The 27555-nt window shown below is 39.6% G+C and overlaps 3 protein-coding genes across 4 annotated transcripts; 2 read left to right on the top strand and 1 right to left on the bottom strand.

The window, feature by feature from the left end:
- Positions 1-1223: 1223 nt before the first annotated feature.
- On the top strand, positions 1224-7139 carry LOC145903517 (ryncolin-1-like). Of its 2 annotated transcripts, XR_014402656.1 has the most exons (7): positions 1224-1365; positions 1543-1596; positions 2263-2375; positions 2645-2741; positions 4221-4320; positions 5846-6410; positions 6540-7139. XR_014402656.1 is itself a non-coding variant. In XM_082991602.1 (6 exons), exons 1-6 carry the CDS (start codon positions 1350-1352, stop codon positions 6078-6080), a joined length of 615 nt encoding a protein of 204 aa, XP_082847728.1. In that variant the 5' UTR covers positions 1224-1349; the 3' UTR covers positions 6081-7139. The 2 variants fall into 2 exon arrangements, 1 of the variants encoding a protein (XP_082847728.1); XM_082991602.1 differs by having other exon boundaries at positions 5846-7139.
- A 2206-nt stretch (positions 7140-9345) lies between these two features.
- Positions 9346-14535, bottom strand: LOC145903146 (unconventional myosin-X-like). The gene is made up of 13 exons (XM_082991220.1): positions 14476-14535; positions 14073-14183; positions 13689-13808; positions 13192-13418; positions 12492-12705; positions 12100-12236; positions 11868-11922; positions 11783-11821; positions 11202-11314; positions 10917-11061; positions 10287-10457; positions 9907-10082; positions 9346-9493 (listed from the first exon to the last, which is right to left on the bottom strand). Exons 1-13 carry the CDS (start codon positions 14533-14535, stop codon positions 9346-9348), a joined length of 1716 nt encoding a protein of 571 aa, XP_082847346.1.
- An 8897-nt stretch (positions 14536-23432) lies between these two features.
- Positions 23433-27555, top strand: LOC145903147 (uncharacterized). The gene is made up of 6 exons (XM_082991221.1): positions 23433-23522; positions 23589-23758; positions 23916-24775; positions 24886-25020; positions 25358-25402; positions 26400-27555. Exons 1-6 carry the CDS (start codon positions 23505-23507, stop codon positions 27152-27154), a joined length of 1983 nt encoding a protein of 660 aa, XP_082847347.1. The 5' UTR covers positions 23433-23504; the 3' UTR covers positions 27155-27555.

A 27555-nucleotide genomic window follows, 5' to 3' on the forward strand; every position in this document is an offset into this window, starting at 1 on the left:
AAGTACCTCAGGTGTGATTGGGTCCTTTGGAAATTCAAAGGTCTCCGGTAACTTGAAGAAGGTTTTAAGCAAGTCACAGTTGCGTCGTGATTACTGCTTGGAGTTTGCTCGGGTCTGTGTGGTTGGAAACGTAACGTTATCCAGTTCAGATCAAGCTTGTATTGCAGCTGACCATGGTTTAATGTCACTCGTGCTTGGACAAGTTATAACTGATAGAGTTGAAGGTGAAGTTTAAACCAAGTAGAGATGCCAGATGTACTTTGCGATAACTCGCCTGCAAAACTAGTTTACAAGGATATGTTTGTTCCTTTGTTATCAGAAAACAACTTTAATCATAAACAAATATTCTCAACACTTTCTGTGCGGCTGACTTGTATCTACATCAAATCATCTTTAGCGCATTATGCTAATTGACGAACAAGTACTTTAAAATTGTTTTTTTAAATGCGGTTGGACATTGGTTTACGTCGAGACCAAGCGGTCCACGTAATGTGTGCGTGATCGGCGCGTGTCTAGGTCGACGCATTGCGATCACTGAAGAATCATGTGACTTGTGACAGGTGCCTTTTTACAACGGGTGACGTAAGAAATCAAGGAAAAGTGACTTTTGTGTCGCAACTATTGATAAATCAGTTTGTCCTAACAAAGTTTTGTGGTGTATTTGGCAACGATGTACATAACAACAGCATTCTTTTCATTGCGTTCGTTTACTGATGTTGTTGAGACCTCAGTAGACGGGACAATGCAGTTATGCGCAATTAACAATCAACGAACTCACGCACTGAGCACTTCTTTGCATAATTGCTGGCCGCACTGAAAGTTATACATTAAGTAACGTAACATTGGTCAACAGTTTAAGGTTGGATTATGCGAAACTTTTATTTAAACTCCACATTTAAACATTTGCATTATTTTCATGTTTGTTCCATCTACGCAGCATAAACGTGTATTGATATTCGCCAGCAGGTCTCAGTGAATCTTCCATATTTTCAGTGTAGTTGTTAATTAGGTAATTTTGGTGCAAATTTAACGTTGACGTTTACTTTGTTAATTTCCATGTGATGACTGAGCAACTATTTACAGATTTTCAAAGTCTAGCTTGTTTGACAATGTTGAAATTGATTTTGTTTGGAGTTTTGTTGGTCGGCCATCTTGTCATAACTCACCAACAACAACAAGTATGCAGAGTTGTTTGTGACGGACAAGAACAAGGATCTGAGATAGAACATTCCGGCTTGAAAGGTGCCAGAGGAGAGACTGGAAGACCAGGAAAGATGGGACCACGTGGACCTTAAGGTCGCCGAGGTGAAAAGGGAGACCAAGGACCTGTGGCTGGCAAAGAAGATTTGATGAGACTTGTTACAGGTATAAGATTCTTCTCTAAACACTTTTCGACAAAATTTGTTATTGGATAGGAAACTTTAACAAACCAAGCAGTACAGATAGATATTTGATACAAACACAGCAGTACAACAAATCCCCTACACGGTGAACTCTCATAAAATCATATTCAAGTAAATTCATCAAAGATTTTATTCACAGAGTTGTCGAACAGAGTGGATCAACTGCAGAGTGAGCAGAACCGCACATCTAACAGTTAAGTTCATGCACTTTTATTTAAATTGATTTCTCACGTTTGTGTCAAGTTAACAAATGCTAGAATCTATACCCGTCAGGAGTCCTTTCTGCCCCTAGTGGTGTGGTTATCGGCGTACTTGCCAATCACCTGATAATTATACTCGTGACAAGTTTAAAACTTGTATCTAACCTGTATTGAATACTGGTAACACTTTTCGACCTCGAATAAACCTCGGTCACTCACAAATTCACGCAACACACAGAAACCAAGTTACTCATAGCCACCAACGGCGCTAGGGGACAGTAAAGTATGATTATGTGCAACAACAAGACATAAATGTTTTCCAAAATTCAAAACCCATACATGGGATTGAATCGCAATGCGAAAAGTAAAACATTCACGTGGCACAGAATATATTGGGACAAAGTATATCTCGAATCATCGTACTTAATCATCAGTCAGAAGTTTCAGCAGATAACCGCACAATGGGGATAATCCTACATTAAGCATTTCACTTCTGGTTAGCCGCCACTAATTTATTACAATTATCAAAATTTTAAAAACATTTTTAGCAAAATCATCGTATATTTGTTGACTCCACATGTGTCTTATATTAAAACCTCAACCCATTTCATGCGTCCGTTGATTGAAACCAACCAGAATTCATCACAGTATTTCTGTAGGACTGGAAAATCTTCACGAATTTGTGCATTTCGAATCTTGCAAAACTTCCCCATTTCAAGGTCGCCAACGTCTCAGATCTGGAGAAGAAGTTTACTGTGAAGATGGCTGGCAGGTATTGATACTGTGGTAAATATCACTAACACAGGGGTGGGCAATCCCTGGCACCAGCGCTTAGTTGGGTAAGCGAGGTGATTATGCACGCCATGTAATTTCCGATTTCACACTACAATATTTAACCATACGCCCGGGATTGTGTTGTTTATAAAGGTCAGGAAATTACACATGAAAGTGAAAAGCCATATATTGACATGGAGGTCATCTAACTTTTTTAGACCAATTCGCCGAAAATCAGTGTCAAGTGTTTTACTTGATAAATACCAGGTGTTCCAGCGTCGTTATGATGGATCTGTTAGTTTCGATAGAGATTGGGTGGATTACAAGAACGGGTTTGGGGATCTATCAACAGAATTTTGGATGGGTTTGTATTCCAATAAAGCAATCCTTAACCAAGTACAAATGTTGCAAAACTTTGAATAATGGTTTGTTTTAATTAAAAATGTACCGCTCTTCTGGCATAAAATATACGTGCTGTATTTTACGACGTTTCGTCTGCCATTCAGCGAGACTTCATCAGGTATTGATGCCGCAATTTCAAAGTAAACTACACTAAAACATTCAGGGGCACAAAAAGAAAAAAGGACAGGTTGACACCGCTTGTCAGATCACGTGACAGAGGCAAAACACGAAACACTGCGGGAGGCGCAATAGTTACAACAAATTGTTATAAACTGCAGGAAAGTAAACACATTGTTCTTTGTCGTTGACGCATCCACTGTTTTTGTGAATATGAAGCGACTCAAGAATGCTAAAATAATCGCTCCTTTTGTTGGGCAATAGTCCGCACCATGTGAAAAACTCACTCGAGTTTGCAGTCGAGGTACGGAGCTTACGAGTGGAGCAACATGACAGCATGGTATCCTTTGATGTGGTGTCATTGTTCACCAATGTACCGGTATCCCTAGCAATCACCACTGTTATGGCACGATCAAAATATACTGGCAATAACCCGTAAGGATGAAACGCCCACTAGCGGAGCCGTTGTTATTCCCTTCAACCCTGGCCTTAACGAAACATTGCGAAGATTGATGTCGGATTAGGCATAAAAATCTATACTAAGCCCCATACAATGCATGGCAATGTAATTTCACGACCCATTGCTACGGAGGCTTCCGAGCCAAAGGGAATGGTCTATTTAATACCATGCAAATATTGCGATGGTATTTACATCGGCGAAACTAAAAGGGCCTTTAAGACGCGACTGAAAGAGCATCGCCGTGATGTCGCATCGAAAGATGCCAGCAAGACTGCGTTGGCCAAGCATGCGGTGACATTGCGACACGAAGTTGCCTTCGATAAATCCCTTTCCAAGTTCTGGAAAGGGAGTTGGTTCTTGAGTCGCTTCACATACATAAAAACAGTGGATGCGTCAACGACAAAGAACACTGTGTTTACTTTTGTTGTAACTGTTGTGCCTCCCGCAGTGTTTCGTGTTTTGCCTCTGTCCCGTGATCTGACAAGCGGTGTCAACCGGTCTTTTTTTCTTTTTGTGCCCCTGAATGTTTTAGTGCAGTTTACTTTGAAATTGCGGCATCAATACCTGATGAAGTCTCGCTGAATGGCAGACGGAACGTCGTAAAATACAGCACGTATATTTCATGCCAGAAGAGCGGTACATTTTAGATTGCAATATGCCCGTGGCAGCAACAGGAGTTCCAGGTTTGTTTTACTGAACACATTGTTATAACTTGTACACACCCAGTTAAATATACAGGCCAACCAACCAAAACGTTTCAAGCAAGCTACGTAACAATCCTAGAGTCACTATAACAGTATCAGTTAATTCAATTTAAATTCCAGTGTTTTCAGCAATATTATTACAACCAACAAATTTTATCAGGTTTGGAGAAACTGCATCAAATCACCAGTGCGTCCACTAGATGTCGCCTTCGTGTTGACCTTCAGGATTTTTCCGGAGGTCAAGGTTTTGCCGAGTATAGGTAAGACTATGACGTATTTAACGTTTTCAATTTAATGCCTTTGTTCCAACGATAATTTACCTGATGCTGCCAGGTCGTCATAACTAACAAAATCTTAAAAGTCATTAGGGAAATACCCTCCTTATTACGTCAGATTCACAAAATTCGTGTTTTAAGTTTGAAACAACACAGAATATTCTTGCTGTGTTTCAATGCATTTACTCGGTTCGGAATAATTATGAAAACAAAAAGTTTAGATACCGCACACACATAGGGATGGTAATCAACTCGTAACGACCCCACATCACCGCTTTTAAAGTTTGCGCGATCGCTTGGTCGCGGATTGCCAGGACCGAGCTCAGTGGGGCTCGGATTGGGTCGAACGTCACCTTTTTGCGCAGTTCAAGCGAAAATGACCACGGTCAAACCGTTTGACAATTGGTTGCAGCAATCCAGTGAATATTAGTGCTGTGTCCCGCATCGATATATAGGATGAAAATGATTATTATATTCTCCATCTAACACCCACGCATAATCCATGGTTTGAAATTTCGATTTTCTGCCCAACATGCTCGGCTCCCAATGTTTTGAATGAGGCAACAAATATCCCGTAATCGCGACGTGTAAGACGCTGACACAACTTGATTGTCAGTGTATAAGTTGTATAGTGTAAACACTCTGTGTTCTCTTTGCCCACCCCTGGGTTAGCTGCTGGTCGTTGCGTGGTTGATTGGATATTGTTGGGTCTCTATGCAAGAAAATGGGTTCATTGGCCTGCAGAGTTAATTCCTTAGGCCAGTGGTTCTTATCCGGTGGGAAATTTTAGGGTTGTAGGTGGATAATTAGTCGGCACCGAAATACACAAAAGTAGTCGGAAAAGAAATATAATGATATGTATTCACTGTGTGTTGAACACTTATTGGTAATTGGTAATGCCATGCGGTAGAAAAAGTAACAAAAGTATAACAGATATAACGAAAATACAATAATTAAATTCTTAGTTAAAAAATGTAAATACCAGTGGGAAATAAGGATTCCGTTTACACTGGAAGTAGGAAATGAGATAAAAAAAGGTTAAGAACCACTTAAAAAAGGTTAAGGAAAATCTGTTGCCCAGACGAGTTTATGCGGTCGTTGTTGCCCAAGTCCTTGTGGTAAAATCTTGAGTGCCAAGTACTGACCTTTGCCAAAACGTTGCATCTTGACTGGAAAGTTAGAATTATCCGCTTTGTTCTTCAGCTACAATAAAGCCTCCTTGTAATCCTCCAGTCGTTTGTGAACTTAAAGTTGAAAAATAACTGGGTTTCCTTCTCAAAACTTCTAATCCCACTCTGTGTTTATTGCTTAGTTGACAAATAATTATCCCACACAACACAACACAATGTATGACACATGTCGTTTATTACGTCATAAAGGGTTTTATGTTTAACAATCATTTCCATGAACAACAAACCAATGTAAGCGGATTGATTTAAAACAACAAATTATCCGTTGTTATTTAAATTACTTTGAATTAAATTAAACATTATGACATTGTTGTTTTCAGTACTTTCAGCATTGGCGATGAAGGAAGTTCTTACACAATTATTATATCCGGATATTCGGGGAACATAGGAGATTCCATGACATATAATAACGGGATAGGATTTACAATAGGGATGCACCGAAAGTTCGGTTTGCCGAATTTATTCGGCCGAAACTATGGTTTTTATAATTATTCGGTTTCGGCCGAATATTTTTGCGAAATTCGGCCGAAACCGAAACTTTTTTACAGCATGTAACGATTGGAATCATTGTTCAAACTGCACCCATGTGTTCTTTTTATTCGTTTATTGTCACCGAAATGATGAAAATCAACTTTAAGCAGCTGGTACAGCAGTCGAGGTTATTTTTTAAGTGCCAACAAAGGGCTGTATGATAGGATTAGATCCAATGCAGCACATGTTTTGTTTAAATTTATTGCGTTTGAAGAGATCGATGCCAAAATTAGTTTCGGTTTATTCGGCCGAATTTATTCGGCAACCTTTGCCGAATATTCGGTTTCGGCCGAATAAAAAAAATGCTGTTTCGGTGCATCACTAATTTACAACACGCAACAGAGACAATGATAGGTGAGTAATAATGATACAACGTGTCTGATTATATTTCTGTTTTACTAACGAAGTAAATCGAGTTGAGTCAAAAAAGATGAAATGCATTTCCTTAAATAGTTGATTTTCGTTGACAAAGTATAATTGCAGGTGGTCAGAAGGTAATTGTGCTGTGGCTCATGGTGGTGCTTGGTGGCATCGTAGTTGTTCATATGCCCAACTCAATGGTCCGTGGTCGAGAACTTCTACTGGTGGCAACACTATGAGTTGGTGGCATTGGAAAAACTCATATGGCGGAATAATGAGTTCTAAGATGAAAGTGAAATGCGAATAATCGTTGGGGAGGTTTAAAGTGACGAAAATTAACATTGCGTCGTTAGTTACCATGGCAACGTTGTGTTGATTTACAATTATTGACAGACATTGTAAATACTTTCACCTGTTTTGAAAAAGGCTTTAAATCGTAAATAACAGGAATGCAATTATACCGAACCGAATTTCTTTCACAAATCCTTACAGTTTTTGTGTTAGTAGCGAAAACATCACCTTTCTGCATGTTTGTTATTATCATGGTATTTGTAGGGCGTTACTTAAAACGTCTACACAAATAATAACACTGACGTATATCTGACTCCTGATAAAAAGGCTGCTATCAAACCCAAAGTCAATCGATCAGTTTAATACATAATAAACAAGCGCACGAGGATTAACAATAACACGTTACAAACCACGCGTACAAAAAGTTTCTGTCCTATATGTCCTTTGTCCTCTGTCCCTTCGTATCTTTTTTACGCAAAAGACATGTGGCCTATATAGAAAATGCATACCGGGTTATTTGAGTTAGGATTGCCACGTGACTGATTTGAAAAGGCGGCTTGTTGCTGGAAGTGTCAACGAACGAATAGCACGTTCGCCGTAAATCAGTTGAACTTGGTTTGCAGCGTGATTATTATCCGACGTTATTGAAAAAACGGTTGATGCCAGAAAAACACAACATAATAATTGCAAATATGACGTCGACACTACTTATTATTCCATTTTGTGTGTTTCGGATGCCACTTCTTCCATAGAATTATGTCAACGTGTCAATTAGATATTGACAACATATTCCGTTTTATCATTCCTTGTATATCATGCCGTGTTGTAATATCGCATGCAACCGTTTCCATGCTTTATGTTGAAAATCCATGTAAATATAAACATTGATCCATCAGATTTGACAGTTGATTTCTGATTCGAGGATGTCAGTAAATTTGATTTAATTCAGTTCGAGGATGTCAGTAAATTTGATTTAATTCAGTTCGACTTTCTCTGATAAACCCCAAAAATGCAGTCACGCCAATTCACCGCTAATATTTACAGAAATGTGCGGATATCGCGGCGCCATTTCTCCGACTTATGGGATAGGTTTAATGTGAGGGTAAATTGTGTTATAACAAGCTTTCTTGTCAACACCCAGGTCCTCATTGCAGCCCAAATGATGACGTAACGGCCGTGGGCCTTCGAGTGGCGTCTGTCACGTGTTTCATTTGTGTTGTTGTTTTTGTCTGTTCAGTTACCTGCCTACCTCTGCGCACACCTTGCTGCAACTCATTCTTACTTGTCACTGATGATGAACACAGTGGTGTTTGAAACGTTTGCTTCGGCATGAGTAGCATACTAGCTTTGGCTTTCCTTTACAAATCATTTCCTTGTCACCTCCCATGGTTAGACCTTATACACTCTTGTGTAATAACCAAACTTAACGCAGCAGTTTGTGGAGGACACAGACGCGTCTGATGCGTCTGCCGGTTGCATTCCATGGCAGAATGTAGATGGCATGGAGAGAGTGAAGTTTTGTAGAATTGATTCCTGAACCCGAAATAAATTACTCGATAAATAGAATTTCCAGCCACCAAACACCAAGGGTCATGATGTCAGTTTCAGGCCATGTTAAAAACCAGAATTTTCCGACAAGATCTCAAAATATGAATTTCTTTTCGATCCCAATTCAGGGTTTGTTTCTTTTTCAAAACCGAGCGACAGTGAAACAATAGCAGTAATTGGAACGTAACAATAAGCAATTGTGACATCACAGGCCTCAACAGGCTTGCCGCAGACATACAAGGAACTGTGTTTATAAAACAACCAAATCGAAGAAGCAATAAATTGATGCAAATGTACAATAAATAATATTAGACAGATAACAATGTAAAAAGATAGGCAGTCTAAGGATAAAAGGGTTGACAAAAATAGGTACGAAAGCGGTTGGAATATTTCATGTTACGTGGTGACGTCGTCGTTTTGATGACGTTATTTAGATGTTAAAATTAAGCAGAAACACATGTTTTGGGTGTGGGTCATGATTGGGGCGAAATAATTGTGAAATAATATTGAAATTACAAATCACAAGTTGAAATGCCATGAGTGGGACTGACAACTTTATAGCTGGTTGTGATTTCTATGGTTATGGAATTTGGTTTCCCGAAAACAAAATAGACAGAAAGACCCACCAAGTGCTTCAGGACAAGAAAGAATATGTCTAGCGAAAAAAACATGTGAAAGTGGCAAAACAAATGAAAATCGTCACTGCAAGGTTTAAACACTGGAGCGGAGTATTGAGAGTGGGTGTAAGCGTATATGCCGAAACTATAAGATACATGATCCTGTAAATAAACCTTATTGGGACGTAAAAGACCTTGAACATCTCGCGAGCTCGTTCGGGTACAACGACACCATGGTTAACTCTGTGAATCCTCCCAACCGACGAAAGTTTTTGCTTAGTAATGTCACAAAAACATGCATCGGCGAAGGTAATATTGTGTGGTAATGTGGAAGCCATTGAGATATATCGCTGTGGTCCGTATGGTGACCCTGTGGAAAACCCCTGATCTTAACATTCAAGTTTGTGGCTAGAACGACAAATACTGAAGTTTCGTTAAAATCTGAACGCAATAAAATTGCTCGGTGTCAACTTTTAATGCTTTCGGCGGAAGAGGGCGGTGACGTAAGCTCGCATGAGTTTCACAATCTCGTTAACTTGTTCTGCGGTGAAGGAAATGTCCCCTCTTGACTCGGTCTGAAGTCTGAAAACATTCGCAGATCCCGCTCCGAAAGACTGGATCCTGAGAGGAAGACACAATAACATGTTCAACTCAAGGAATGTAGCTGCAAAATCTTGTTTAATTGTTTGGAACAGTGGTTCTGAGACTTTTCAAACGTCAGAGCCGAATTCGAAACCGGCCGCAGCAAACCCGAAACCCTATTTGAAAACTTTTTTTTGTAAGTGGGCATTTGACCGAATCAAACATTTGGGCCGTAGTTCACCAACAATTTTGTTTTCTGACGCCAAATAAACTGCAGGGAAATATGGACTCCACGTTACCCCACTGCTATGGTTATGGTAAGTTTATGTTTCGTAAAATAAACTGCATTATATTCATAAGACCGATAAGCAGAAACGTTGAGAGCCAATAACTCCAACAAGTTTCATGTCTTCCCGCGTTGAAAACGAACCATTGTGTTCGATCAAACTTACTTTTCATATGAGAAATGATCCAGGGACTGTGAGTGACCTCGTTTGAACACAGTTGCTCCCTGCGCCGATATCGCCAGAGTGAGAAGGGTTTGACCGAACTGCGCGTCGTGATTTTCAACTTTAAACAAGTAGGATCTGTATCCGGGCCACCGACGTGCAAGGTTAACATATTCAGCCTGAAACAAATTGTTGAGATAAAATGAATTAGACGGAATGAAGAGAACGCGAAATATGCTGAACATAAAATTATGCGAATAATATTTAAACATCAAGCAGCCAAATACAATGCCAATAAATATCAACCACGGGCAGAGATGTCCCGACATCCAATAACACAAAACTCCAGTCTTATTGTTTAGTGAGATTATTGTGATACTGACCACGGCGTCTTCTTGCGGCATTCCTCTCAATCTCCTCCATCTATCCAGGACGTTTGATTTGACATCCTGCAGTTCCTCCAGGAAGAGAGTCCTCTTCATCTCACCGCTCTCACCTTCCTCCTTCACCTTCTTCATCCCTCTCTTCCGGAACGTGTTAAAAAGACTCGACCCCTGAAAGATTTAAAAATCTGACGAAACTCTTCGTTGGCAATAAAACGATTTGTTAAATTTTAACGTTTCGGCCTCAATTAGCTTCGTCCACAAATTAAAATCCTTTATTATTTTACTAACTATCAATATACGAGCTGATTTAAAGAATGACGATTAGTTGTGGAATACGATCCATGCGCGGTTGGTGCCAACGTCCAAATATAACTCAATTTTGTTTTGAGCAAAAACGACTTGAACGCGTGTGAACAATAAATATGCGGAATAAAATGGCATGGGCACCGATGAAACCACAAGTTTGTCGAGTCAGGCCCCCATGGGAACGGATAACTAGCATGGGATGAAAGGATGTGTTCGAAGGGGGGAGATCTACGTGGCGAGTTTGGAATTTTACATAATTTATGAAAACGTCTTTAATTACCGAAAAAATCAAATTGAGACCGAATAAGAACCTTTACTCACAGAACGTTTCTTGGCTGGCATTGAGTTTGCATTTAATTCATTCGAGAAAGAATCGGTTCGTTTGAAGTAGAAGTCTTCGTTTTCGTTTGTGATCTCGTAAGCGGCCATCAACTTGTTGATTGGATAATATTTGCCAATGTCAGCACTGGAAAATGAAATCCATGTTTTATATTCGCAAAAGAAGTCTTGAAAATCCATTGGCATTTTTATATTTTTATGCTTTTTGTTGGTTAAACGGAACGAAGCAATGAAGATAAAGTTTCGGCTCCACTTAAATAAACTTACTCAATATTGATTTGATGGTAATTTCCTTCAGCGAATTGCAACCTTAAAGCTGCGATATCTTTCAATACGTCATCAGATAGAGGGTAAAGTCCTTGTATCACTTGTTCGTGGACCTGCGACATTAGGGAAGTTCTGAGTTAATGTTTTTAAGAAAGCTAGAGGTTTTATGAAAGTTATTTCCTGCATTGGAAACTCCTGCCTTCAGAAAATACAAAATACAAAAATGAGTAAATATTTATTTTAAGTCAAACACTCAAGGTCAGCCGTTTGGTCTGCAAAGTTCGTCTTATAGTCACACCAGCTGCACTGATGAGACCTTTTAGGTCGAAATAGTGGGCATCTGTCTGCAGCTTATACACAAACTCAAGGTCAGTGTTTCCCGAAATTTTTTCGCCAAAGTTATTTGAGTTGAGAAGGAACCCAGACGATTTAAGGTGTCCAGTAGCTCATGTAAGGAATTCTAGGGCTTCGTGAAATCCGCGTTGGATGCCAGGTTACCATGACGACAGAATCAACCGAGGCAAGTTTTCAATCAAAAAAACTAAAATCACTGAATGGAAACAGAGAAACTCCCGACTCACGTCTTCGTAAACGAAGTGATATTCGATTGAGTCTTCCCCCTGCATCAATCGGATCGAACACACAGTAAAGTTTGAAGTAGAATACCCATTCCGAATCCTTACCGCCACTGTCCGGATTCGTTTGTGATTCCGAGTTTGTTCTGTTTAAATTCGAATGTTTCGCGTTACATGAGAAAGGGTTAAAGTTCATGTTGCGAAAATCTACTTTTGTACGATAATATTTTTATTTTCTTCTTTGAGCTGTGTGACCAATTGCTTGCAACGAATTTGTAACTAGACTTCTCAAATCAAGTAAAAAAGTTCGAACGGCAACTTACTGTTCGAACTTTGCAACGATATCAGCGAGGAAAGTGTTTGGTTCAATCGCTCTGTCAACATCGCCCTTGTGTTCGAATAATGCGAACGTGTTCTTATTCCTTTCCACGTTCATTCCATGCTGGAGTTTCTGGACAACCTGAACACCAAAGTTGGACGTAAACTGTCTAAAGTGACTCCTCTAATTTAAAGTAAAAACATTTCGTAACTAAAACAACGAAACGCTTCTGAACACATAAAAATGCAGAACATAATTTAATAACAAATATTGAAAAAGAAGCATGTTTGCCACCAACCAACAAAACCAGTTCATCAGAAGAAAATACAATTCAAAATTATACATGAAATACTTCCGAGTGTTCGACATTACAATTTGCAGCAATGCTCTACTTGCCTTTCCAGCAGTGGTGAAAGAGTTGATGTAGATTTCGCATGTTGCGCCACCATAGCAGTTAATCACAGTGACCAGGTCCCTCATCTCCAGCACAGCACAAATCTCAGCAATGGAAGGAACCATCTCACGTCGACGTGACGTCTGCTGACTCAGCGCATTTTCACCGAACTCAGCATAAGCTCCACCAAGAGTGCCAGGAAATCGCTCTTGTACCCTGATAACGGATGTTAATAAACAAACGGTGAAAAGATTCCCAGGTATCTTATGGCACATTTGTGTGCAGTCAACAGCGCGAGGTAAGATAACCCGACCCGCTGTAATGCAAAACTACTGCTTAGTAGCAAGTGCTTCTCAGTGGCGCACGCCCCACCAGTTTGGCCCGGCAAAATCGTCGGTGGACGTGAAGGTTTAAGACATTTCTTGGCTTATCTCTCATTAAACGAGCATTTTGTTTCAAATTTACTGGGAATACAAAGCATTGAGGCAAGCAATAAATTCTGGTTTATCAACAAAAGTGGGGTTAGAGATGTTTTAGAATTAGCGCTCAGATCAGAAATTCACAAAATTTTCGTCTGCGAAACCTAAAACGATTGTTTAACTTAACCAAGAACCCCCAAATATAGTAAACCTTTTATGTTAAGGGTTCCGCGAACTCTACATTGGATAACTAATTTATTTACACACTTTGGTGACGTCATACCTCTTTAGATGCAGCTTCAGGTAAGACAGCACAGGACGTGATGGGTGGTACGCGCAACACATACAAGCTATGAGATGCCAGTAATGCGGACATGACGTCACATGAAGCTGGTCACATATTTGGTCGTCTGTGGTGAGTTGGAGGGTGTAGATGGCGGTTTGTTTGATTAATTGGAGATAAAGCTCGTCCTGGAATAGCTTGGAGCCGTGGCACACTCTCATGATCGCCTGGAACGAACAGATAGATGGTTTGTTGGCTGGACGGTGTCGCAATGCTTTTTGATTGTCTGTTTTGAATGCTGATTGACGTCAAGCAAAACTTTGATATAAATTGTGATATGTGAACATCATTCCTCACTCATTGCAAAGGAAGATCCACAATTACCTGACAAACGTCATAACATGTGCAAATATATAGGGGAGGAAACTCAATTACAGGCGGGAATTCGAGAAATATCAAACAGCAAAATTTGAAAACAATTTTTTTATTTTTTTTACCTGGAGTGATTTCGCTTCCTCCTCAATGTTCTGAAAAGTCCGTTCTTCCATTTGAAGGAGGACGTTAAAAATCCTCACAGCCTCGTCCCTCAACGTGTAGTGGTCGTCACGAGAGGGCACCTGTGAGCAAACAACGGTTGATTATGATTTCTATGCCTTTTTTTTCTAAGTAGCGAAACCAATACTTTTATATTTTTTTTGGAATAATCAACTTGGTTCGTTAGCAACACAACAATGTGAGCAATGTTACGTCACATATAGTTCGGGTAAGATGATGTTGACGTCATCGTGGTTTTATGACAACCACATAGATACTTGCAGCACTATTAAGTTTGCGTTAGCATTGGATTCTGGGACGGATAGTTGTAATAGTTGCTGGTTCACCTGTTCGTATGGAAGGGATAGCAAAGGGGATCTTAAAGGTTCGCTTGATTGCCTGAAGATTGGGTTCCTTTTGTAGAATAAGTCGATCTCCTTTTCATTGTCATCGGAACGCTGTTGCAACATACACAAATTTTTAGTCATATTTTCATACACCATGGGCAACATGCTAAATATAAGTGAAAGAATGAAAGCTTTGGGCAGAGTCGTTTTGTTAACAACATTGTAATAATATTTCCTGATGTGTTTTTTAAGCAGGTAATTTCAAAGCAATGAGGTTTTCGCTTGCCTACCTAAGTGGCAAGATAATCACCAGACACATTACCGACATATTAGATCGAAGCAGTTGCCCTGAAAGCAGATTACTCCAAGCAATAAGCTCAGTTTCAATTCTGCACTTCTGTACCTTGATCTTGTCCATTAGGATCTTTGTTTTGGTGATAATCAGAGGTTGTCCATTTATCATAACCTGGATCTCACTGCTCCAGATGTTCGCGTCCTCCTCTACCTCCGTGCTGAGTCGGAGGGTGTGCTTTCCTTGTTGTTTTCAGTACTTTCAGCATTGGCGATGAAGGAAGTTCTTACACAATTACTATATCCGGATATTCGGGGAACATAGGAGATTCCATGGCTGGATCCTACAGTCTAAACGGGATGAGATTTTCAACACGCAGCAGAGACCATGATGAGTGAGTAATAATGATACAACGTGTCTGATTATATTTCTGTTTTACTAACGAAGTAAATCGAGTTGTTTTAATAAAGATGAAATGCATTTCCTCAAATAGTTGATTTTCGTTGACAAAGTTAACCGCCCACCCTAAATCAACAATTGTAAAAATCAATTACTCTGAAACATGGGGTTGCGTTAAAGTTTTAGTTAAACACAAGTTTTAACTGAGTTTAAATAAGTTGTAACACAGAGTTGTTGACAACCGACTTAATTATAATTGCAGGTCAGGAGGTAATTGTGCTGTGACTCGTGGTGGAGCTTGGTGGCATCGTGATTGTTCACAAGCCCAACTCAATAGTCTGTGGTCGAGAACTTCTACTCACTTCAACACTATGAGTTGTACTTCTACTAGTGAGAAGAATATGAGTTGGTTATATTGGAAGAGATCATGGAGCGGAATAATGAGTTCTAAGATGAAAGTGAAATGCGAATAATTGTTGGGGAGGTTTAAAGTGACGAAAATTAACATTGCGTCGTTAGTTACCATGGCAACGTTGTGTTGATTACAATTATTGACTGACATTGTAAATACTTTCACCAGTTTTGATAAAGGCTTGAAATCGTAAAAGCAATTATACCAAACCGAATTTATTTCACAAATCCTTACAATTTTTGTGTTAAAAGCGAACTTCACCTTTCTGCATGTTTGTTATTATCATGGTATTTGTAGGGCGTTACTTAAAACGTCTACCCAAATAATAACACTGACGTATACCTGACTCCTGATAAAAAGGCTGCTATCAAACCCAAAGTCAATCGATCAGTTTAATACATAATAAACAAGCGCACGAGGATTAACAATAACACGTTACAAACCACGCGTACAAAAAGTCTCTGTCCTATATGTCCTTTGTCCTCTGTCCCTTCGTATCTTTTTTACGCAAAAGACATGTGGCCTATATAGAAAATGCATACCGGGTTATTTGAGTTCGGATTACCACGTGACTCATTTGGAAGTGTCAACGAACGAATAGCACGTTCGCCGTAAATGAGTAAAACTTGGTTTACAGCGTGATAATTATCCGACGTTATTGAAAAAACGGTTGATGCCAGAAAAACACAACGTAATAATTGCAATTATGACGTCGACACTACTTATTATTACATTTTGTGCGTTTCGGATCCCACTTCTTCCATAGAATTATGTCAACGTGTCAATTAGATATTGACAACATATTCCGTTTTATCATTCCTTGTATATCATGTCGTTGTTGTAATATCGCATGCAACCGTTTCCATGCTTTATGTTGATAATCCATGTAAATATAAACATTGATCCATCAGATTTGACAGTTGATTTCTGATACGAGGATGTCAGTAAATTTGATTCAGTTCAGTTTGGCTTTCTCTGATAAACCCCAAAAATGCATTCACGCCAATTCACCGCAAATATTTGCAGAAATGCGCGGATATCGCGGCGCCATTTCACCGACTAATGGGAAAGGTTTAATGTGAGGGTAAATTGTGTAACAAGGTTTCTTGTCAACACCCAGGTCCTCATTGAAACCCAAATGATGACGTCACGGCCGTGGGCGTTCGAGTGGCGTCTGTCACGTGTTTTATTTGTGTTGTTGTTTTTGTCTGTTCAGTTACCTGCCTACCTCTGCGCACACCTTGCTGCAACTCATTCTTACTTGGCACTGATGATGAACACAGTGGTGTTTGAAACGTTTGCTTCGGCATGAGTAGCATACTAGCTTTGGCTTTCCTTTACAAATCATTTTCTTGTCACCTCCCAAGGTTAGACCTTATACACTCTTGTGTAATAAACAAACGTAAGACAGCAGTTTGTGGAGGACACAGACGCGTCTGATGCGTCTGCCGGTTGCATTCCATGGCAGAATGTAAATGGCATGGAGAGAGTGAAGTTTTGTAGAATTGATTCCTGAACCCGAAATTACTCGATAAATAGAATTTCCAGTCACCAAACACCAAGGGTCATGACGTCAGTTTCAGGCCATGTTTAAAACCAGAATTTTCCGACAAGATCTCAAAATATGAATTTCTTTTCGATCCCAATTCAGGGTTTGTTTCTTATTCAAAACCGAGCGACAGTGAAACAATAGCAGTAATTGGAACGTAACAATAAGCAATTGTGACATCACAGGCCTCAACTGGCTTGCCGCAGACATACAAGGAACTGTGTTTATAAAACAACCAAACCGAACATGCAATAAATTGATGCAAATGTACAGTAAATAATATTAGACAGATAACAATGTTAAAAGATAGGCAGTTTGAGGACAAAAGGGTTGACAAAAATAGGTACGAAAGCGGTTGGAATATTTCATGTTACGTGGTGACGTCGTCGTATTGATGACGTTATTTAGATGTTAAAGTTAAGCGGAAACACATATTTTGGGTGTGGTTCATAATTGCGGCGAAAAATTGTGAAATAATATTGAAATTACAAAAGTTGAACAGCCATGAGTGGGACTGACAAAACTATAAGATACATGATCCTGTAAATAAACCTTATTGGGACGTGAAAGACTTGGAACATCTCGCGAGCTCGTTCGGGTACAACGACACCGTGGTTAACTCTGTGAATCCTCCTAACCGACGAAAGTTTTTGCTGAGTAATGTCACAAAAACATGCATCGGCGAAGGTAATATTGTGTGGTAATGTGGAAGCCATTGATATAGATCGCTGTGGTTCATATGGTAACCCTGTGGAAAACCCCTGATCTTAACATTCAAGTTTGTGGCTAGAACGACAAATACTAAAGTTTCGTTAAAATCTGAACGCAATAAAATTGCTCGGTGTCAACTTTTAATGCTTTCGGCGGTAGAGGGCGGTGACGTAAGCTCGCATGAGTTTCACAATCTCGTTAACTTGTTCTGCGGTGAAGGAAATGTCCCCTCTTGACTCGGTCTGAAGTCTGAAAACATTCGCAGATCCCGCTCCGAAAGACTGGATCCTGAGAGGAAGACACAATAACATGTTCAACTCAAGGAATGTAGCTGCAAAATCTTGCTTAATTGTTTGGAACAGTGGTTCTGAGACTTTTCAAACGTCAGAGCCGAATTCGAAACCGGCCGCAGCAAACCCGAAACCCTATTTGAAAACTTTTTTTGTAAGTGGGCATTTGACCGAATCAAACATTTGGGCCGTAGTTCACCAACAATTTTGTTTTCTGACGCCAAATAAACTGCAGGAAAATATGGACTCCACGTTACCCCACTACTATGGTTATGGTAAGTTTATGTTTCGTAAAATAAACTGCATTATATTCATAAGACCGATAAGCAGAAACGTTGAGAGCCAATAACTCCAACAAGTTTCATGTCTTCCCGCGTTGAAAACGAACCATTGTGTTCGATCAAACTTACTTTTCATATGAGAAATGATCCAGGGACTGTGAGTGACCTCGTTTGAACACAGTTGCTCCCTGCGCCGATATCGCCAGAGTGAGAAGGGTTTGACCGAACTGCGCGTCGTGATTCTCAACTTTAAACAAGTAGGATCCGTATCCGGGCCACCGACGTGCAAGGTTAACATATTCAGCCTGAAACAAATTGTTGAGATAAAATGAATTAGACGGAATGAAGAGAACGCGAAATATGCTGAACATAAAATTATGCGAATAATATTTAAACATCAAGCAGCCAAATACAATGCCAATAAATATCAACCACGGGCAGAGATGTCCCGACATCCAATAACACAAAACTCCAGTCTTATTGTTTAGTGAGATTATTGTGATACTGACCACGGCGTCTTCTTGCGGCATTCCTCTAAATCTCCTCCATCTATCCAGGACGTTTGATTTGACATCCTGCAGTTCCTCCAGGAAGAGAGTCCTCTTCATCTCACCGCTCTCACCTTCCTCCTTCACCTTCTTCATCCCTCTCTTCCGGAACGTGTTAAAAAGACTCGACCCCTGAAAGAATTAAAATCTGACGAAACTCTTCGTTGCCAAAAAATATTTGTTAAATTTTAACGTTTCGGCCTCAATTCGCTTCGTCCACAAATTAAAATCCTTTGTTGTTTTACTAACTATCAATATACGAGCTGATTTAAAGAATGACGATTAGTTGTGGAATACGATTCATGCGCGGTTGGTGCCAACGTCCAAATATAACTCAATTTTGTTTTGAACAAAAACGACTTGAACGTGTGTGAACAATAAATATGCGGAATAACATGGCATGGGCACCGATGAAACCACAAGTCTATCGAGTCAGGCCCCCATGGGATCGGATAACTAGCATGGGATGAAAGGATGTGTTCGAAGAGGGGGGGATCTACGTGGCGAGAAACGTTTTGACCAGAAATCAGTTTTATCAAATATGAGGGAAACCACCCGAAAAACCATTGAAGCGTGCAAACGTCAACATCGGTATGAAATGCAACAGGGGGCAAACTTTGTTTCCCCTTATAATTACTAAACAGCTAAACTGTACTGACTGCAGTGGAAACGTCACTGTTCGTTGGCGAGTTACTTTAATGGCGCGTTTGTAATGCTGGAAAGTGACCACGTGGTACCGCTGTGCGTACACTTCCATAAAACCCAGTGTTACGAACGGGCGAAACGGGATTTCCCCGTTTCATGCGTGACTACTCAACATTAGTTTTCACGAAGACTTTGCAATATTATAACTCTAATATTTAGTTTGTTTATGCATAAAGGTTGTTACACACTAAGAGCATATTGTTGGTTGGTAGATTTGATTAAAGACCAAGGATTTTGATACTTTAGGACGTGTGTAGCATTGCCGAAGCACGTCGTGCACGAAACAAACATTTCGTTGATGTAAGATGTGTTGCTTGCTTTTTAACATACCTCTATACAATGCCTTGATAACTATTTTCGTTCAGAAGGAATAATATTTCCAACAAACATGTTTTTTCACGTCATTCAGTATTCGGATTCGGACCGGTTTTGTCCGAATATTGGTTGCAGGTATTCGAATATCTTTATCCTACATCGGAAAAATAATTGCCAGAAGCAATTTAACATGTTAAGTCAATCATATTGTTACCAACCTGTATGGCACATCTGCCACTGTGATAATTTTTTCTGAACCTTACGTAAGAAATATCGATGTGACCAAATGTGGGAAGCTCCAGCATGGACAATAAGGACGGGGTACGTAATAAGGAGACTTAAGAGAAAATTTGGTAAACAAAAGCTATTAATAGTAAGTCGAAGAGAATAACAAACATCGTAAACAAACAGTCGTCCGCTGATGGTTAACTGTATACAAATTTGTCCCAAATGCTTTGTAGCAAATCTTGCCCAAATAATAAAGCACTTTTCTATATTTAACACGTTTTTCCGATTCCTTATCTTTTAGTTAACTCTGTACTGCCTTCTAACGGAAAGTCGCATTTTGGAGTTTTTCCGCTTAGTGATTTTGGAGGTTTTTATTGCACACAAACACGATGTCGCAATATTTCTCTGGTTGTTCTGGGTGAAAAATATGAAAATCAAGCTCCGACACTAGAAATCATAGATTTTATTGTTAACGCAGCAATGTTTCATGCAATCGCATGAATGGAAGGATTTCCCCTGTAATGCCTGGGATGCGAAGTCTGTACGTATTAATATTGTCAATTACCACAAATCAAATACCCGCTAACATTTTCCACCGGTTTAAACAATAAGTCCACAGCTATCGTATTGTGAAGAGTTCTCACTCGTATGACAGTGCATTATATTTACTCCAAACATTTGACCACAGCTCGTCACGTTGAGGGGAAACGAAACACTCAGAAACGCCGTCAGGTGTCTCCCACTGACCAGAAATAAATGCGTTCTTAGAATGAGTCAAGCGTGGTGGGGGATTGACAACATCGGTCGAACGCCAGACCTTGGTTGATCGAATTTTCGAATTTAATCAACTAGCGATCGCAACAACCCATAGCAAGTTTCGGTTTTAACCTGTTAAAATTTCATGTGGCTGATTGCCAAATTCAAATCAAATAAAGGTCAATATTATAGCATTTATAATTTCAAATCTATTCATGGAATGTCTGTGAAGAATGCGCAACCAACAACAATCTCCACATTGCTCGTCACGCAAACACAGGTTGAATATTTGAAACAGGGTTTCCACCAACAAACATGGGTGACCTCAGTCAAAGAAGTCGTCACCTTTGACGTGGCAGGATTTCGATAAAGGGTTTGAACTAAGGTGGGAATTGCAACCTTACACCAACGACCATTCCCGCAACTGATCGAGACAATAAGAAAACTGTAGTCGAGGGCTTTGATTGGTCGCTACGGACCACATGATTGTGAATGAATAAAATAGCGTTGGTTGCGTTTGTTTGTTTAAAGTTTAAACGATATGTCGAATTTCGAATAACGACTGTCCAGGGATTTTTCATGCAATGGCAAGTGGCTGATTCAGTCAGGCTGCATTGCCTGGGCAGCCAACCATTTTTGATATATTGATAATTTTCTCTTATTTGCTATATGTAATTAGCAAACAGTAGTAAAATGTTGGGATATTATTATTTTGATACGTAATGGATGTTGTGTACCCCTCACATTTTTTCCATGCACCAAAGCAAAGCTAATATCCAGGCAAGTAGTTAATATTCAGTTTAGGTCCCGCCAGCCCTGCGTCGTCAAGTGTGTTTACTTTGCTTATTTACATTCAGGGCAAAAATCAAAGGAAATCAACTTCAATCTTTTCAGTAATTTAGTTACTATAGAAGATAAAAACAATAATCTTGAAAGATTTAGATCTGTTATTTTCCCGTCTCGTGCACCGAACAAACGTCTTTCGTAAACATTCAGAAAATGTCGAAGTAAGTCGGCTTACAACAAAACATTGGAAACTTCAGGTATGGAGGTCACCACATTTGTCGTGTCTGGTTTCGTGTATGCGAGTTGAAGCGAACAAAAGACTTGTAACCTTACACTGAATAAACCAACTTTAGTTTCCCAGCTGGCTGCAGAGGGGCACCGGCGGCGTCTTTGCTTTCAAAATTTAAATCGTTTTTTAATGAAAACCTCCATTGTTTAAAATCACAAGATCAAGTATTTCGGAACTGACAACAAAAGCTACTGTTTGGAGAGATTTGCATCATGTTCAAAATCATTTAAATGTGGTTTTCAGACGAAAAATACTCACAGACTGTACAACTGTGCCTCTTTCATCGGCACTAAACAATCAGAAGAATCCGATTTTCACTGAAGAATCAGATTCCACTGCTCCCAATGTACTTCGCGTGAGATATAACAGAAAACACAATGAAGCTAAAAAGATCGAGAGTTTCAAAACTGATATTGTTTAGTGTTCGCAAAAATTCGGGTGAAGTTAAGAAAACTCACTTACACCAGTCTGTATGTATTTTTTGTGTTGAGGTTACGCTTCGGTACATTCTGCACATCAGTGATTGCGCGCTTGCATACTACAATCACGTGATTTGTGGAATATGTCTTCCATCGTATGAATAAATGTGTGAATACTACCTTCATATGGAATGCTGATTGCAATTGTTTGTCAGCGTGCCCCCTCATTGTATTGTTGACAACCATTTCGATCTGAATGAATGTAAATCAGCAACACAACTGCCTTCGTTGGCGACAGTGCAAGGGAACTTCAAATTTTATTTTCCGATTAAATAATTACATTCACGTGCATTGTCTTAAAATCCTGAAAACGCGTCAGATAGCCTGAACATTATCCGTTCACTCATGTATCTTGTAACACAACGTACATCGCTTACGACAGGCAACAAACCACAAGACAAGATTAAAGATTTAAACAGGATTGCTATTCTGGAATAAATAAACGTAGATTGTGTCTCCGACGTTTCGTCTGCCATACAGCAAGATTTCGTCAGCGTTTAACACCACAATTCAAACGTGAACCGAACAATATTTAAAGGCATGAAAATGAATAGGTGCAAATACGTATCGCGGGAGGTGCAGCAGTTACAGCAAGTTGTTGTATACAGCAGGTAAATACACACATTGTTCTTGATCATTAACACATCCGCTGTATTTGTGGGTGTGGAGTTTCAAGAAAGACCAGTTAGGCTTTGGAAAAGGTCCAACTCTTTTTCCATAACTTGGGTTTTATCGGAGGCAATTTCATGCCATCGCAGTCTCCGGGTATCAAGTAAAAAACTCCCATTGGCTCGGAAGCCTACGTAACAATAGGGCGTGTGATTAGGCTACCAAGCGTTCTATGGGCGTAGTGTAAACTTACATAACTGGATACCAATGAACAGAGACGAACCACGCAGAACCAACTATGACCAAACAACTGTTTGGTATCCGATAGATATCGCCCCGGATTTCAACTAAATCATGTGATTGCAAAAAAACCATAATAATCGGTGAGATTGATTATAATGGCTTTTATACACATGTAGGCATTTTTAACTTTAACAAATCAACCAGATACAGCAACATATTTAATATTTGTATTTCGGTTTTGTTACGAAAAATGTTCCAATTGCTGAACACTCCATAAAATAATTTTCAAACAAGGAAACATTCAAAAAAACTTGATTAAAGTTGTTTTGTTCCAAACAGTTTCCAAACAGGTAATTCCACAACACAAGTTACGCTATTGTTCGGTCACAACTAACACCTCTACTCATGTGACTATCCGGTTACGTAAAACACAACAACGGCAACAGAAGACGTTGCTGGAAACGGGAACTCGAACCATCGCAACGTAGTTACGATTTGGTTTTGTTGACAATATTTGCCATCGAGAAAAAGTTACCAAAAATGTCAACTCCGAGCAAAGTAAGATTTAATTCTGCATTTAAATGAAATATTTCGAGACATAATAGAATGCTGATTTTGATATAGATACGTGAGATTGATGCTGGTGAGATTATGTGCGACCCGAGGTCAGCTGTTGTCGGTGGTGGAAGTTTTGGAATGGTTTTCTTGGGTGAACACAAGTCACTCAACAAAGTTGCTGTGAAAATTCTGACTGTACAAGGTGGAGCAAGAGACATGCGACTTATTAAGAACACGTAAGTGAATAAGTGTTTGTAAGTAGTCATGTAAAGTACAAGTATAAAAAATTAACCCTATTAATTGCCATTTGAAAGAATTTGATGCAAATGAATGTACAAAGTTTTTACAAGTTCCTTACAAGTCTTCATGCAATGTACCATCTATTGATTCCAGCATCCTGAACGAACTTGGGAAACTTCAAACCGCCCAATGTGAAAACGTGGTCAGAACATATGGTTGGACAATGCTGTCCTGTAGCATGGATTTGGTCACAGAATATTGTGCTGGCGGAAATCTACGACAACTACTCCTAGATCACAACCTCGACATCCAAATTCCACTACGTCTTCGGATGCTCAAAGAAACCATGGATGCAGTCGTTTTCTTCCACGAGTTTCCAGAGAAACCTCTGGTTCACGATGACCTGAAACCCGAAAATATTCTTGTAACCCACGATCTCCATGCAAAGGTTGCCGACTTTGGTAGCGCTCGTTTGGCCGCCGTAACTGGTTCGACCACCATTCGGGCTCCAGTAGAAGGTGGAAAAATCCAATTTACTGCAGAATATACGGCACCAGAAAAACTCAAGAAAATGACTATGAAGCCAAAGAAAGAACACGATGTTTATAGTACTGGAGTGATGACCCACATGTTCATCTTCCGTGATTCTCCCTACCCACCATTGGATGCAAACGAACTTCGGGTTGCAATCATCAACGGAGAGAGACCCGACTGTGATGAGATTGAGGAGTTGAAAGCAAGCTTGAGTGACGGTGACAGGGAAATCCTCACAACGATGGATGAAGAAATGAAACGATGTTGGGATCAGGATCCGAAGAAGAGACCTCCTATGAGAGAAGTTCGCGACCGATATCAACGCTTGTTAGACAAGCAAAACCCAGCTGATATCTTGCAACACGTGACAGATTCTGTGCGGCAAATGGATTTAAACGACCCTATCTCACCCAATCAGGGTCAACTCGTTCCGCTTCACCAGTTTTCTACGCTCACTGGAAAGTTTTATTCGTCTGAAGGTAAAAATGATTTTTGAAACATGTATTTGGTTGTTGATTTTTGTTGCAAGCAATGCACTACATTTGCTTGAGTCCTTTTGGGTAATGTTGATTTTGTATGTTTGTATTAGCCGGAAAACCTGAAAGAAGCAAGGACCTTCCCAGCACATCACGTGACAACCAACAAGGTCAATCACAACACGATGTATCTGAAGTACAAATGTCATCCCCTCAACAGCATGTAACTTCGTTGCCAAGACAACAAGGTACACGCTTTGTAGAAATTCACTTATCTTCTTGTTGAGTCTGCAAGAGCAACCTTGGCTCTGGCTACAAGTAATCTTTATTACATCATACAATTAATTCAACTGTTCATTTCGACGGACATTGCAGTCACGACAATTTAGATACCAATGTATATTTACAACTTATATTGACATAGTGTGCAACAAAATAGCTTAAGACCAGATTGTAATTTGGGTATTTTGGTTTGTCAATTGTATATCCGTCTCAAGCAATCTTGCAATAACCAGTGCTTTGGGAAAAAAACTTTCTGTCTCAAATGCGCCCTCATGCGATTAGTTAATTGTTACTTTTTTACAGGTGACGTTACACATCTCACACTGGAGCAAGTGTTTCAACAGCAAGGTGAGTGGTTCAGTTTCATTATTATTAAAATATTTCCCAGCATTTCCCTCTGTCATAAAATTGTCGCAAAACAAAACATTTTTTGTCTGCAATCTCACAAAAAGCGAGCACACTTTAAACATGAACCCAGATACTCTTTGTTTGAAAGGTTCACTGGCATCACATCAGGGAAATATCCAAAACATTTTATTCCGACAAAGCCTAAGTAAATTGAAAATAGGTAAGCGAGGTTTGAACTCACGACCCTTCGCACACCGCTGCACTGTTCTACCCACCAAACCAGGGGTGTGCAACCTTTAGCTCAGCCAGGTCAAACACAACTAACCAGATTAAACCACGGTCAATTTCTTCCGCAAAATTATGGCAGCAAATTATCTTTAACTGCTTTTAGTGATGGCAAGAAAAACTTTGCTTAATGCAAACTTACAGTAAAATGGGGACTGGGATCAGTGTGACCTGTTGTAAGGAAATGTCAATAATGGTCATTGTTATACAACAATGGACTTTTCAGCAGCCTGTAAACGGGTGAACACTAATGCAAACTCGATTCGATTTCACCTCGTGTCTTGGCATGCGAGAACATGCATTGTTTCCCCAAACGTATTTGTTTCAAAGCAACGCGTGAATATTAGGATTTGTTGACAGTCGAATATGTGTTAATTTTAATCTAATAATCTGTTCTTCTGGCACAATAAAAAACATAACTTTATTCACCGAAAAGAGATTATTAAACTACAATATGCCTCGCAGCAACAGTAAGATTATATATGTTATTTGACACGTTATTTGCTGCACCTGATGGAGCGAGATCAATCTCGCGAAAGCTCGTGCGAATAAAGTTGTTTAACAGTCAGTCTCTTATAAAAGCAGTGCACAAGCAAGCATATAATTTTATATGTGATTACGTCATACAATATATTGCCATACCGAAACATTACTTTTAGATAGATTCCAAAACCAATCACTGCACAATTAATAAAAGTTATTGTTTGTTTAGGTGAAACCAACGACAAAACTCAACTGGTGGAAAAGTATTGCAAGCAGCTGAAGGATGGAAAATATATTGAAGCAAACTTTACGAAGCAGCAACTCTCTCGGTTGATTGAAGCTCGAATTAAAACCACGCCTGCAGATTTGCGGGCATTCGCAAAGAAAAACAGAACTGAGAAGAAATTTCTTAAAGCTTTGTTGTTCTTCCAAATATCAACAGATTTCCATGCCAAGAATCCCAACCCCGAACTTGCAGCTAAAGGTTTAAAGGAATGTGCTTATGGATTAAGAGACACAAACGAAGCAATGATGGAAAGTGACGTCACAAGTACGCTCATTGTCGGTGATTACGTCATTCCTTTGATCAAAGATATTCGCCAACAAATAGAGAACTTAGCAAACGTTGATGACAAACTACGCACTGTGTGTGTGGCCGGATGTATTCAAGCCGTCGAAGTGAGTCTTGGTTTAATCGACTCCTTGCAATTGGAGGAAGAAACCATCAATGAAGGGTTGGAACTGATGAGGAGAAAGTTTGGAGCAGATTCAGTAAAGTACGAAATATACGGACATCTCCTCAACAACCTTGGTGTTGTTTGCGAGAATACTTCACGAATTCGTGACGCAATCAAATACTACCGGGAAGCAATCCAAGCTTACCGAATGGCCGAAGATTTCAACACTGAAGAGGAAAGGGTGAAAGTGATTAAAAACAGTGAAAACAATCTGAAAATAAACGAAGCAAAGTTGGCCAAACAGTGACTTGCGATATTGAAACAAACGAATGTTTAATATCCTACGAAATAATGTCTTCAACTGACCCTGTGACGTCATAATGAACATTTATTTCGCTTGTAGTTATGATTTATTATTGAAAATGTGAAAGAACATTTTTTGGATTTTCTGCAACTAACATTCAACCAATGCAATATTTGTAAACGGACGTAGATGTTTCTAGCACTGTCCAGTAACCGCGTGTCATCCTATGTTGTCTTCGCAACCCATCACCTACCAGCGCGACTGAGTATGCCATTCTACAGCAGAGTGCGATTTTCCGTGAGGAGTGTGACCTTAACATGACCCCAGACTCCATAACCTTGTGACTTTATCAGTTTCCATGCTATTTTGAATTTTTGTACATAGTTCATTTATGTTGTAGTCAT

Source organism: Ascidia mentula, chromosome 5, assembly GCF_947561715.1.
Source record: "Ascidia mentula chromosome 5, kaAscMent1.1, whole genome shotgun sequence".
NCBI lineage: Eukaryota > Metazoa > Chordata > Ascidiacea > Phlebobranchia > Ascidiidae > Ascidia > Ascidia mentula.

Coding starts and splice junctions, on each gene's coding strand:
- LOC145903517 (XM_082991602.1), top strand. Junction 1,597..2,262: donor GCAGAACCGCACATCTAACA/GTTAAGTTCATG, acceptor GTATTTCTGTAG/GACTGGAAAATCTTCACGAA. Junction 4,321..5,845: donor CAAGGTTTTGCCGAGTATAG/GTAAGACTATGA, acceptor TGTTGTTTTCAG/TACTTTCAGCATTGGCGATG.
- LOC145903146 (XM_082991220.1), bottom strand. CDS start 14,535: ATGATAAATGGACAACCTCTGATTATCACCAAAACAAAGATCCTAATG. Junction 13,809..14,072: donor TATCCCTTCCATACGAACAG/GTGAACCAGCAA, acceptor GTTTGCTCACAG/GTGCCCTCTCGTGACGACCA. Junction 11,923..12,099: donor ATCGTTGCAAAGTTCGAACA/GTAAGTTGCCGT, acceptor GAATTTAAACAG/AACAAACTCGGAATCACAAA.
- LOC145903147 (XM_082991221.1), top strand. Junction 24,776..24,885: donor AAAGTTTTATTCGTCTGAAG/GTAAAAATGATT, acceptor TGTTTGTATTAG/CCGGAAAACCTGAAAGAAGC. Junction 25,021..25,357: donor TTCGTTGCCAAGACAACAAG/GTACACGCTTTG, acceptor ACTTTTTTACAG/GTGACGTTACACATCTCACA.